Source organism: Notolepis coatsorum (genome assembly GCF_963971535.1).
Source record: "Notolepis coatsorum genome assembly, chromosome: 10".
Classification (NCBI taxonomy): Eukaryota; Metazoa; Chordata; class Actinopteri; order Aulopiformes; family Paralepididae; genus Notolepis; species Notolepis coatsorum.
The window spans coordinates 42,551,647-42,565,856 of record NC_140174.1 but is presented as its reverse complement, the minus strand read 5'-3'; the positions used below and the strand labels follow the sequence as shown (position 1 = coordinate 42,565,856).

Here is a 14,210-nt window from a genome sequence, read left to right as displayed (position 1 = left end):
GTGGAGAAAGACAAAGAGAAAGAGAGAGAGAGAACTGGTCGAAAAAATTACAACCATCATCAGCCCTCACTGAAGAGGAGTCTTTCATAAGGAATGAATTGTTCTAGGACTGTCACTGTGCATCACTGATTATTAGGGATGGGTACCGAATTCGGTACTTTTAAAAAAGGTACATACCGAATTCGAAACACATCGGTACTACCGAATATCGATTCACGTGAGATACCGAAAAAGAAAAAAAAAAAAATCTTTTGCACTTTCTTTTTTTAAACCTTTTTTCTTTTCATGTCAACGTTCACACGCACAATATACGTATCAGGGCCGACGTTCCACTCTACTGGTTAAAGTTGCTTACTCGTGAGTAGTACGTTCGTTGATAAAGAAAAAATAAGGTCCACAGCCACTCAGGTGTGAAACAAACATATCCAAATGGTTTATTTCTCTTCCACAGCGAAGTCTTTCTTTACAGAAGTGATCCTAAAGCTATTTTCCTAAATATTCACGTCACTACTACAAGGTAAGAAAACTGTATTTTCCCAGTCTCCAAAATCACCTCCGTAAAATCAACTTGCCGGCTCTTTCCACAGCAAAACGGTAGGCAAGGCACCCTGGTCTAGAAATGCAGGCTTCAATCTATGTTGTTTAGTAATCATACTGTGACATCACGAATGTTATATTATGACAAATAATACGGTTCAATGACTTTATCTAAATCCAATCAATATTCCTAATGCCGTTTCAATGTAAGGTTATAAAAATAAACATATAAACATTCATATAATACAATAACCTAAATATATAGCTTTGGCTCCTCTACAATACGCTTACCTAGGATTTGACTTGATTCAACAACAAAGCAGTCGGGGCAATGGCAAGCCGAAAACTGTCGAAAGTGTAGTTATTTGAAGTTTGGATTTTTTTTTCTCACAACTGAGGTAGGTAGATTACATTTTTAGAGACTAAAGTACCAAAAAGGGTACCGTTGGGTACCGGTATCGATTCACAGGTACCGGTACCGTATCGGTTCACATGTGAACAGTACCCATCCCTACTGATTAACATCAGAAAATGGACCGCGGCAGGGACTAAACAATAACATATAATGTGCATTGCAGGTTGGGATTGGACCACAGCCACTTAGCAGTGTATAGCACCAACAACATCAATATATGTATGCTGGTGTTGCAAGAGAAACAACCGAGATAAGGCTGAATCACAGGTTTGATGCACTTGACAATCTCCATTGCAAAAATAAAGGAAACCCAAGCAGCAGTCACCTACCTACCCTCACACAGCTGTGCCAAAGACGTGACACTGGCAAAATAGTATTACCTCCAGACAACATTAATAACTGGAAGCGGCGCGTTCAAAAGAACACAGCAGCTCTCGAGGTGACAACAAGTTTGACAACAGGGCAGATGCGGTCACGTGACCAACATTCCGATGCATTGTATCGCAGGAGGCTGAATGCAGGATACATTATGTTGCCAATCTCATCTTCTGGTCAAAATGCTGATTGTGGAGATGGGAGTTCATGTAGCAGCTCATTATCCTCCTTTTTCACAATACAACCTAAACTGTCGCAGACAAGTGTGTGTGTGATTGATTGATTGAAAACTTTATTAACAGATTGCAGAATGGGTACAGTTCAATACATACAATTGTTAAGGGGATGCAGACCAGAGAAAGACTTTCGTCTTGTTTACATCAGGGTTCCCCATTTTCAATTCATCATAACATTATGACATACACGACATACAGATACAGTACTGCTAGTGTGTGTGTGTGTGAGGGGAGAGCGTGAAAGATTAATCCACCCGACGCAACTACGACGCCATGAAATGAGACAACATTGATGTGGAATTCCACGGTGTGGCGCTAACCAGCTACTAGCCAAGAAGCTAACCGTCTAAATTACTACATCTGTGATCGCGGTATGATCCGAATTAGTACATTGGATCTATAATCCAGATCACCAGGCGCGATGTTTATTATTAATGCCACACAAACCAAACACACCACGGCTGCAGTAATGCTAGTCAATAAGGCTGCTGGTGCTATGATCGTTAGCTCAATAAGGACTCGTAGTCTCGTAATAATGGATGCATGCCAGAGAGGAGGCAAATACAAAGCCAGAGGCAAATCTCACAGTCTCTTCATAATAACAGCAGATCGACCACTAATGCGAACACAAGAAGCTGCGTTGCCTTATCAATTCCTTTGTGCGCCTCTGGTGCAATTAAGCTTCAATAATGGTGCATTAGCCAACAATAGAAAAAATGTTTACAATGTGGCTAACCAGTTAGCGGCTAGCTGCTATGGCCACGATCAGACGTGAGAGGCCTGACCCATTTTTTGAATCCCAAATATTTTAAAACACACTGATCTCCTATTAAAATTAGCACCAGTGCATTCCATGCGTTCTATAACGAAGGGAACCGCGACCGGTAACTGTACAGGAGCTGTTGGTAAACACATTCGCCGCATCAATAAGCAACATTCGGCGTTTGTTTCTACTTCATAAAAAAAAAAAAAAAAAATCCACATTGACATACCTCCGACCCGGTACATGTTGGCCGCCATTTCTGCCCTCCCGGAGTGTTAAAACGCAAACCATAAACTAAGAGAAATAGAATAAATTAATAAAAAGGATAAAATGATATAGTCCTAGTAAAAGCGTAGCGGTGCGAAGTGTTGTTGAGGTCGCGGGGACTTGGATCTATATAGTCGATCGGGATCTTTTTTGGCAACGTATACCCCCTACTACCTATCCACAGTAGCCTATACAATACATTGAACTCACACCACGCCAAAAGAACTCGGATCAACCCGAAAAACCACTGACTGGTGACGAAGGGAGGGGGGGGGGGGGCACGTAGGGCTGCTGCAAGGCGCACGCGCACGCAAACACACGCACACACATAGGGACACACATTCACAATGACACACACATAAAAATATATATATCCACACAGTCATACCTTCATGTGTATAATTTCTGGAATGTTATAGTGGCATGAAACACACACACATAGGGACACACATTCACAATGACACACACATACACAAATATATATCCATACAGTCATATTATACCTTCATGTATATAATTTCTGGAATGTTAAATAGTGGCATGGATAGCAGGCTTTGTGTGCGTGTGTGAAGAGAGAGATAAAAAGAGAGAACGATATATAGAGTGGGAAATATATTACAGCAAAGAGTTCTATATAATTGGGTTACACACCGAATTAGCCTACAGATATTACACATCAAATGATCTTCCAAAATGTTCTCCCCCCCCCCCTCTCTCTCTCTCTCTCTCTCTCTGACTTCCCCTGTGTATGTGTGTGTGTGTGTGTGTGTGTTGATTGATTGAAAACTTTATTAACAGATTGCAGAATGGGTACAAGATACACTATACGACTAAGGTGCCATGTACATGTCAAAATACTTCCCAAAGGTCAGTGAATACCACGACCACAACACCAGAGGAAGCTCAACAAATCATGTTCAACCCAGATTCGGCTCAAACAAGGGACTAAACACGTTTTGCAATTATCAATGTGGAACGCCCTACCCAAAACCGCTCTAAAAGAGCACCTACGGGAGGCTGCAATTCGAAACTGGCCACCGTAAATGTCCAAACCCCCCCACCCCCTCCTAATAGACAGTCTCCTCCCCACCGTATGTATTCTCTCCCCACCGTATGTATATTTCTCTCCTACCCCCCCACCCCCTCCTAATAGACAGTCTCCTCCCCACCGTATGTATATTTCTCTCCTACCCCCCCACCCCCTCCTAATAGACAGTCTCCTCCCCACCGTATATATTCTCTCCCCACCGTATGTATATTTCTCTCCCACCCACCCCCTCCTAATGTACAGTCTCCTCCCCACCGCATGTATATATTCTCTCCCCACCGTATATTTCTCTCCCACCCACCCACCCCATCCTAATGTACAGTCTCCTCCCCATCATATGTGTATCTCTGTCAGGATCTATGGGTAACAGTACTGTATATTTGCATATATATGTAACAAAACTATATGTGTATGTCATAAATGTCATTATGAATTGAAAATGGGGGACCCTGATGGAAACAAGACAAACGTCTTTCTCAGGTCTGCATCCCCTTAACAATTGTATGTATATTGAGCTGTACTGTATTGTACCCATTCTGCAATCTGTTAAATGGTAAATGGCTGCTTTTTTATATAGCGCTTTTATCCAAAGCGCTTTACAATTTGTTCCTCACATTTTACCCATTCACTCACACATTCACACACCGACGGCGGAGGCAACCATGCAAGGTGCCAACCTGCTCATCGGGAGCAATTAGGGGTTAACTGTCTTGCTCAAGGACACATCGACACGCTGCCCGGGAGGAGCGGGAATCGAACCGGGAGCCTCCGGATTGCCAGACGACTGCTCTACCTCCCGAGCCACTGTCGCCCCCATTCATTCATTCATTCATTCATTCATTCATTCATTCATTCATTCATTCATTCATTCATTCATTCATTCATTCATCATATAATACAGTATGGCTCAATACACACAATTGTTAAGGGGATGCAGACCAGAGAAAGACTTTCATCTTGTTTACATCAGGGTCCTCCATTTTCAATTAATAATGACATTAATGACATACGCATGATAGATATTACACGAAATAGTGTAATTAGCCTACAGATATTACACATTAAATTATCTTCAAAGGTGGTCTCTCTTTCTTTCTTTCTCTCTCTCCCTCCCTCTCTCTCTCTGCCTTCCCGTGTGTGTGTGTGTGTGTGTGTGTGTGTGTGTGTGTGTGTGTGTGTGTGTGTGTGTGTGTGTGTGTGTGTGTGTGGCGGGCGTCTGACATCACTGGTGATGGGATTGGCTCCTCCGCGACTGGGCTGGAGAGCTATGAGTGAAGAGAGTGAGGAACTGGAACAGGACCAGTTTACATCCAGCTTCAGCTTCAGACAGAGAGGGCACACAGTGAAACCAACGCCACGGTCCTCCCGGTCCGCACCCCGGTGAGAGCTATACTATACCGTTTTGGCTACAGTTGGCTCTCCGCGCGTCGTGCGTAAAAATAGTTATGGAAGTGAATACCAATCCCGACGAGCGGAATCTGGAGAATAGTTTCGCGTAACAGAGCAAAACATGAAGTTTGGTAAGAGCATCTGCGTGCTCAATGTAGGGGGGACCCGATACGCCTTCACCAGGGACGTGATCCGGGATTTCCCTCTCCGGCGCGTCAGCCGCTTGCACGCGTGCGCCTCAGAAAAAGAGGCTCTTGAACTCTGCGACGACTATGACCGGGACCGAAACGAGTTCTTTTTCGATCGCCATGCACAGGCTTTTGTGTTCATCATGCTGTACGTGCGCTCCGGTAAACTGCGCTTTGTCCCCGGCGCCTGCGAGCTTTCCTTCTACACAGAGATGATCTACTGGGGACTTGAGAGCGCGCACCTGGAGGTGTGCTGCCAGAGACGCCTGGACGACCGCATGTCCGAGATCGGTGTGGACAGTGACAGTCTCTCCGTGGAGGACCTCCGAGTTTCGGGGGATCGGTCCCAGGGCGCAGCCGACATAGCAGCCGGGCAGGGGGCGGTGGTTTCGGTGCGCGCGTTATGGCTGGGAAGGATGCGGAGGACATTCGAGGAGCCCAACTCGTCCATCGCGGCACAGCTGCTTGCCACTGTTTCCGTGATCTTCGTGATCATCTCTATGGTGATGCTGTGCGCCAGCACCCTGCCGGACTGGGACACAGCCAAGCGGAACACCGTGGAAGAACACAGGTAAAGTCAACACAGGCAAAGCTGCTAGGGCGCACAGCCTGTCCGTAATGCGCCGCGGCGCCATGGGGTCCGGTCAATCCATTTCATCTGTCAATTTCTCTCATCATCTCACCACCAGTCTTTTAAAGTATGTCCAACTGAGGACATTTTTATTTTATGTACTGTATATTTGCTGTGTCGGGGCATAGACACAAAATCAGTATGAGTCATTGAGTCCAATCGATTACTCAGAGATCTGTTGCACACAGATGCTATCGACTGAGGTGACGTCCTAATCTTGAGGTGGCCTTTCCATTCAAGATCCGCACCTCACAAGTCAACCGGGCTCATATGCATACCGAGACACTGGCCACCTCTTTATGGACTTTAGATCGATAACCAATCATCATTAACGTCAAAAACAACTGCTCTCTTAATTGGATTCTTGTTTAGAGCACTGCACATACAACGACAAGAGTCGCTATTTACCGCGAGCACCTTCTCTCTCTATTTTGGGCTTTATTGGTGTGTGTATGATAATAGTTTACATTACAAAGCACATAAGAAAGTCTCAAACATGTAGCTAACAGTAAGTTACATTCATGACAGGAAAAAGTGCTGGAGAAAAATTAGTTGCAAGTCAATTTGTGTGAATTAAGCTACTACAAATTAATTAATTTAAGTCTTTCTTTCCTCTTGCTGTCCTTAGGTTATATAGGTTCACAACCTTCTTACAGCTAGTATTCACAATTTGGCATTTTACTAATATAAACTAATATTAAAAAAAAAAATTAAACTTATATAACCTACTATATAACTCTCATGGTCAAATCTTTGGGACACAGGATGAGAAAGCACACTTAGTTTCCATATAAGTTTGTCAGCACATTAACAAAGCCTGTGGCCCTTTGCCTGTTGCAGCCTGTCTCTATATATGGCTATTATGTTCACCGAGGCTGTACAGTGAGTTTTGGATCTGTCACAGTGGTTAAGTAATCATATTGTGTAGTTTATATTTAGGGTCAAAACGTGTTCCATGTATTCTGTGTGGGTTTTAGACCAATAGCTGCTGGCCCAATGGTATAGGTACAACTATTTCTAGTGACATGTTTGACTTTCTCGTGTGCTTTGGTAATGTAAACAACTGTTATCACACACCAATAGAGCTCCATATTTTAGTCTTAATCGCATGGAGCTGTCCTGAGACTGTGTAAGAACTGGTTCTCTCCCTCTCTCTTCCTCTCTCTGCTTTTTAAATATCTCTCTGTTTATTTCCTCCTGTTTTGTATTCCACCCTATCTTAAATTGCTCCTCACATCTCTGTGTGCACTTGTTGATCCATTGAGTTCACTAATAATAATAAATACATTTTATTTGAAATGGACACTCAAGGTCACTTTACATTGGGTAAAATAGAAAATATACATGATAAAAACACGATACAAAATGTCCATAGTTCAACCTTATTTACTTATTATTTAAGGCACTGCTCGGGAAGGTTGGAGATCTCCTCCTCCACGTTGACGGCTGTTCCATCTCCCCGTCTCTCGAAGTCCGTAACCTGGGCGTCACCCTTGACTCCACACTTTCATTTCACTCCCACATCAAATCTGTCACCAAGTCTGCCTTCTACCACCTCAGGAACATCTCCCGTCTCCGACCCTCACTCTCAGACTCTGTGGCGGAGACCCTGATCCACTCATTTGTCACCTCCCGGTTGGACTATTGTAATGGAGTCCTGTTCGGGGTACCCAGCAAAGCCCTGGACAGGCTCCAGTATGTCCAGAACTCAGCTGCCAGGGTTCTCACTCACACCAAGCCCTGGCAGCACATCACCCCCACCCTCATCCATCTCCACTGGCTTCCAGTCAGGTTCCGCATCACCTTCAAACTCCTGCTCCTCACCTACAAATCCCTCCATGCCCTCGCCCCCCGGTACCTGTCTGATCTCCTCCACCAGTACAGTCCATCCCGGAACCTACGATCCTCTGATCTAGGTCTCCTCTCCATCCCTCGCACCAGGTTACGGACTTTTGGGGACAGAGCCTTCAGCGTGGCGTCCCCTACCCTCTGGAACTCTCTCCCCCCCGAAATCCGCAACGCCCCAACCCTGGACACCTTCAAATCCGCTCTAAAAACACACCTCTTCACCAAGGCTTTCCCCATCAGTTAGTTTTAGATTAAATTAGGTCCATTATCCCCTACTTTCCCTCATCCCCTCTTCCCCCTCCCCCCCTACTTTCCTTGCCCTATTTTTTGTCCTGATTGTAAAGCGACCTTGGGTTCTATGAAAGGCGCTATATAAATTTGATTTATTATTATTATTATTATTATTACATAGAATATACAATTCATAACAAACAAGACAGACATAGACATTATAGCTTGTGTGAGGGGAGCAATCAGGTTAGGAGTGAACAGATGAGTTTTCCGTAGCTTCTTTTAAAGATGTTAGTAACTCTGTGGGGCAGATGTGTGTGTATGTTTAGAGAGTTCCATCACCTGGGTGCTGTAGTCGAGCTGAATGCTCGAGCACCCATTGTAAAAAGTAGTGTGGTGGGGGATAGACGAGAGACCACTGTGTAACCCACCACCAGCTCCCTGCCTTCTCTTAAAGGAACACTAAGTAGTTTCAGCCACTAGATGCCACTAGAGCACCACCAAAACAATGTGGTGGTCATTATAGGAAACCTGACATTGTTCAGATCATACTGTCAAACTAGGCATTACAGATCAAATATGACTCGGGCGGAGACGCTGGGCTCGCCTGTTCGAGCCCAGCGCTCCACATTGCTTTCAGTTTAGCTGGTCGTTCATACTAATACACATTGGCCGTATTAGGGGGTGGGAAACTGATGGGTGGGGATCGGGCGTTGTGGACAGCAACTCCTACAGGTCGGTTGGTGCGCCTGCGCAGTAGAATCAGGAAGTGTCGGGGGCAGCGTGAGCTTCCCACACGTTACTCCTCGCCACTGAGAGATCGAGCTGCGCAGGTGAAAAGATGCGACTGCTGTTACCTCAAGTACCGGAGGGGACTTGTGCTATGTATGACTTAGTCCACATTGCAGCCGGCTTGTGGGAGGCAAGAAACAGCGTTCGTGACAGGGGAGGGTTGAATTGGATGATACGAAATTGGGATGGGAGAAAATATAGAAAATGGGAGAAAAAGTGGATAAAAAAAAAAACAGATCAAATATGACTCGACATCTATCATATCAAACGTATCACAAAAAATATTGTCAGAATACATATTTTAGGATCTACTTTAGGTAAAAAAAAATAAATAAAGAGAAAGTGGACAAGCAAACAAGTAGCAGAGAACCACAGACTGCCCACTAGCAGCGTGTTTATCCAACCAGGGGCATTCCATGTGGGGGAAATGGCAAGTAGGGAGGGGATACATGGAAGCAACGTGCACATAACGTGCACTCGCTGCCCAAAGGTTGACGCCCAGGAACATCCAGAGCACAGCAAAATAACAAAATAACAGGTAGAAAGATGGGTCTCTGCAGATAAAGACACCGCCACACACTTCTAGTGTGTCATAAGTGATGATCCAGGGGGATTATGTTTGTACGAGTCGTCTATACATTGTTTTGTTTTTAGGATAATGCTGCTCATTATAAATGTAATACCTCAATCTCTGTCTCACTGTTGTCTTTCTCACCCGTTCCCCCTTGTCTTGTCTCTCTATGTCCTCTCTGTGGTGGGACACCTCCATTCCCTTGCTCTCTTACTCTATTTAACTCCACCCATTCCTCTGTTCCTCCGTTCCTCTCTCCACCTCGCAGGATAGTGGAGGTGGTGTGCATCGGCTGGTTCACCGCAGAGTGTCTGATGCGTTTCCTGGTGGCCAAAGACAAGTGGGACTTCCTCCGCCAGCCGTTAAACCTCATCGACGTGGTCGCCATCAGCCCCTATTATGTCAGCATGGCGCTGGCCGCGGCGGGGCTGCCCGGCGCCGGGCTGGGGGCCGCCGGGGTGACCCTACGTGTGCTGAGGATGATGCGCGTGTTCTGGCTGATGAAGCTGGCCAGACACTTCATCGGCCTGCAGACCCTGGGGATGACACTCAGGCGCTGCTACCGGGAGATGATCATGCTGCTGGTGTTTGTCTTCGTCGCCATGGCGATATACAGTGCTCTGGCTCAGCTGCTTGAGCACGGCCTGGACCTGGGAACCCGTAACCACGACTACGCCAGCATCCCCGCCGCCGCCTGGTGGGTCATCATCTCCATGACGACGGTGGGGTACGGGGACATGTACCCGGTGACAATCGGGGGACGGATGCTGGGGGGAGTGTGCGTGGTGAGTGGCATCGTTCTTCTGGCGCTGCCCATCACCTTCATCTATCACAGTTTTGTGCAGTGTTACCAAGAAGTGCAGTTACGCTCTGCCAGATATGCACGCAGCCTGTCGACGGAGGTGCTGCAATGAATACTAATCTGTCCCCAGGTGAAAGCTCACTCACAGCAGGAGGGAAATCTGGGAGCTTTCTCTCTCCCCTATGGAGCTACTGACAATTATGTGCTCTATTCACTGCCTGGGCCATGCCTAATTGTATTTGGACTTATTTGGTCCCGGTACGAGCCACACCTATTTCAGTTGGGACTGATTTGGTCCCAGTCCGAACCACACCTCACAGTGAGAGCACTCCGTTTGGGTGCACAGCCGGCGTCGAGGGCCGAGAAAGCTGCTTAAGTGGAGTGTAATATGGCAGCCGGCGGCAGCAGGCACGTCATTGTTAGCTGGCAAAGCAAACAACTATGTAGTCCCATGGGGCAAAAGCGGTAGTACAGTAGCCCTCCCAGTACAGTAGCCCTCCCAGTTGACAAATAATTGCCAACATGGACAGTACGTTTTCTGTCTCATCAATCTTCCTTTACATGTTTGTGTTTGTATGGACTCCGTGGTCATGGTGACTTTAATGCCTCTTTCACTCCTGAAATTTAGTTTCTACCTAAGCCACACCTACCTGTGTTTGGACTGGTTTGGTCTCTACCTAAAAGCCACACCTACCTGTGTTTGGACTGATTCATCTCTGGCTGTTGATAACCTTCTATATCCTCTTTACCCAGCAGCTCCCCCCCCCCCCCCCCGGGCATTGCCATTTGGACAGATGAAATATAGGAATGCTCAAATAATGATTTGCATAAGTACACAGAGGTGAAGTAAAACCTGTTTCAACACAACCAAATGTTTGTATTGTATTCCCATGGTTACTACATTGGCAGAAATGATTCCCACTTTTTTGTATCCTACTTTGATTGGTACGTGGTTGTGTGTGTGTGTGTGTGTGTGTGTGTGTGTGTGTGTGTGTGTGTGTGTGTGTGTGTGTGTGTGTGTGTGTGTGTGTGTGTGTGTGTGTGTGTGTGTGTGTGTGTGTGTGTGTGTGTGTGTGTGTGTGTGTGTGTGTGTGTGTGTGTGTGTGTGTGTGTGGTTGGTTCTCTACATTTTGTACCCCGATGTGACACAAGATTGATGTATGACCCATATGCATTATGTTACAACTGGACCCTTTAAATTGGTAAAGTATAAATGTGTGTGTGTGTGTGTGTGTGTGTGTGTGTGTGTGTGTGTGTGTGTGTGTGTGTGTGTGTGTGTGTGTGTGTGTGTGTGTGTGTGTGTGTGTGTGTGTGTGTGTGTGTGTGTGTGTGTGTGTGTGTGTGTGTGTGTGTGTGTGTGTGTGTGTGGCACAATCCAGCTGCAATGGAATAAAAAAGCAGGTCAGACGGGACAAGAGGCTGACGGACAAATACAATGAAAAGGCAAAGAAAGTGAGAGAGCAGAGGGAGTGAGAGATAGCAGACAAGACAAAATAAGAGAGGGAAAGGCAGAGCAAGCATGAGCACAAAGAATGAATAGGCCGTGTGCTCGCAAGAACCAAGAGACTGTGTGTTTATTTGTCCGTCTCCATTTACGATGTGTACACAGGCTGAATCAGAGGAATTATGTATTTCTGTGTCTCCAAGGCAACCGATTCCCCCCAACTTGTCAATCTGCCACAGGATGGTGTCTGCTCAGGCTCACACATAGTCACAGCTCATAGCTGCCATGAAGCACTTGCTCTCTTAATGTGCTGCACATTACATAACCCATATTCCTGTATTTAATTACTTACCAATGAATTAAACAATGACCATATGGATGTGTAAACACACGTAAACACATGCATGCACACACAGACACACACACACACACACACACACATATACACACACAGATAATGTAACCATGGTTCTGGTTTGTTAAAGAGGGATGTGGTCTAAACAAACAAGTCAACACTTCTCCCACTCAACACTCTTTCCTCACCTCCTCTTCATCTCCTCTTCCTTCTGCTGCTGTCAACCCCTATTTCTTTATACTTGCATGCACACACATATATACACACACACGCTCACGCACACACACACACACACACACACACACTCACATGCACACACACGCACACCGAAGTCAGACCCTTTTGTCTCAGATTTAATTAGGAAATGAATGAAGTTGAGTCTTTTCTTTGTTCATCCTCCATCTGACCTAAAATAGTTTCATGTAATTTGTAATTGCCACCCAAAGGGCATCAGTGCTTTCAGTATTCCGTACTGTCTAGCCATAGAACTTAGTTTAAGTATGCGTTATGTGCAGTACATCTTTACATTTCTCTGTGTTGTTGTATAATGTTTTAAATGCTTGTGTTTTTTTTTATGTAGGCCACGTTAAATCAGTGTTTGTTGATTTGTTCATATCGAAAAATAAAAAAAACACAAAGAAACTTTTTTAAACAAACAGAAAATGTTATTTGATGTGACATAGCTGATAGCTGATACGATGTTGACATGGCATGGTTGCCAACAACACCAACCTTCCTTACATACATATTTTCGGTCTGCTTGTGAACAGTCTAATCAATGTTTATAACTTTATAGGCTCAGTAATACTAATAATAATAAATAAAAAACATTCTGAATTAAATGACCATGGCAATCTGTAATTATTGTGTCAAACTAAAGTAGCAAAACTTTAAAAGTTGTCAGTTATGTTATGTTTTGTAGCCTAGTAAGCCTGATATCTCCCTTGGGGGGGGGGGGGGTCCTCCTTTGGCTGACCATAGATGTTTGTTTCCCCTGCAGGAGGCTCAAATCCAAGTGGCCTGGCCAGTATTATCGGCAATGAGAAGCCTTCTGTAAACATATTCCAGATGATAATACACCTAACAGGCCAGGGGGATATCAAACCATTTCATGTCAAATATATCTGCTGATTTTGCCGAGGGGATCCCCAGCTAAGAAGATCGATTTCCATTTAGTGGACATACAGTAACTGCACAGCTGTTTACACTGTTTCATTGAAAAAGGATACAAAATTCACTGAGTGGGGAAACATTTTAGATTTCTTATCATATCTCAACAGTAATCCATAGTTATGAAGATAATCTGTTGTTCCAGTAAGGGGCAGGAGCTAAAACAATACAATGACATCCAATCAAACGAACAACCAAGTCAAATGATTGGAACAAGGGCGGCTGGGTGGCGCAGCGGACTAAGCGCTCGTCACCAACGCGAGATACATCGAATCCGGCTGTCAGCGTTGCCTCCGGCTTGGCCGGCCGTCATACTGGCTCAATTGGCAGAGTCAGCGGGAGGGAAGCTGGTGGGTGGTAATCTGGTTGTTGTAAACAGCGACTCCTACAGGTCGGTCAGGGCGCCTGCACAGCGAGGAAGGGAGATGGTGAGGGTAGTGTGAGCCTCCCACACGTTTAGGGTGACCAGATACAAAAAGTCCAAAAGCAGGACAACAGTAAGATTTTGGTGGGACAAAGTGGGACAAAGTGGGACAGATAGATAATGTAATTTTTTTTATTATAATAACTCGTCTTCACCGAATAGATAAAGGTTAAATCTAAATAAATACAAATTAAATACAGAATTATATCTCTCCACATTCATCTTGGCACTGGCAGCCGGCTTGTTACCACCTAAGGGCCCGCGTCCACCTAGCGCATATTTCTCCGTGAAACATGCTGGGAGTGCGCCGGCAGAGCTGGCTTGAAGCGCATCTTGTAGATGACAGAAATAAATCTACAGCCATTGATTGATTGATTGAAAAGTTTATTAACAGATTGCAGAATGGGTACAGTACAGTACAGCTCAATACATACAATTGTTAAGGGGATGCAGACCAGAGAAAGACTTTCGTCTTGTTTACATCAGGGTCCCCCATGCCGCGGTTTTGCACATATTATAGCATATTTGAATAACTTTATTGTATATTAATTATATATATAGTTATTGCCTGACACCACAGTTCGCCCTTTGCTTTTTATTAGCTTTTTAGTAGTGTATTCGTGTAGTTATTATTATTAGTTTTGTCGCGAATCTCAATGGTCTGTGGGAGACAGCCAGACAGGCAGGCAGCTCCGGTGTCAGGTTACAAACAGAGTGGTAGATG

At 45.1% G+C, this 14,210-nt stretch overlaps 2 protein-coding genes across 3 annotated transcripts in view; one reads left to right on the top strand and one right to left on the bottom strand.

Annotated features, from left to right (window-relative positions):
• Positions 1 to 2,818, bottom strand: part of mta3 (metastasis associated 1 family, member 3) — a gene marked incomplete at its 3' end in the record, with an annotated part of 35,814 nt that extends 32,996 nt beyond the window's left edge. For both annotated transcript variants that reach the window (XM_084322611.1, XM_084322612.1), the window contains exon 1: positions 2,556 to 2,818. In XM_084322611.1, the coding sequence (XP_084178737.1) occupies positions 2,556 to 2,583 (28 nt within the window). In that variant the 5' untranslated portion in view covers positions 2,584 to 2,818. The remainder of the gene's footprint in view (positions 1 to 2,555) is intronic.
• Positions 2,819 to 5,001: 2,183 nt separating this feature from the next.
• On the top strand, positions 5,002 to 11,090 carry kcng3 (potassium voltage-gated channel, subfamily G, member 3). Its single transcript, XM_084322380.1, has 2 exons — positions 5,002 to 5,789; positions 9,560 to 11,090. Exons 1-2 carry the CDS (start codon positions 5,152 to 5,154, stop codon positions 10,203 to 10,205), a joined length of 1,284 nt encoding a protein of 427 aa, XP_084178506.1. The 5' UTR covers positions 5,002 to 5,151; the 3' UTR covers positions 10,206 to 11,090.
• The last annotated feature ends 3,120 nt before the right edge of the window (positions 11,091 to 14,210 follow it).

Excerpts from the sequence above, each read along its gene's own strand:
- kcng3 (XM_084322380.1), top strand. The coding sequence starts at position 5,152 with ATGAAGTTTGGTAAGAGCATCTGCGTGCTCAATGTAGGGGGGACCCGA. Across the intron at positions 5,790-9,559 it reads AACACCGTGGAAGAACACAG|GATAGTGGAGGTGGTGTGCA; the intron begins GTAAAGTCAACA and ends TCCACCTCGCAG.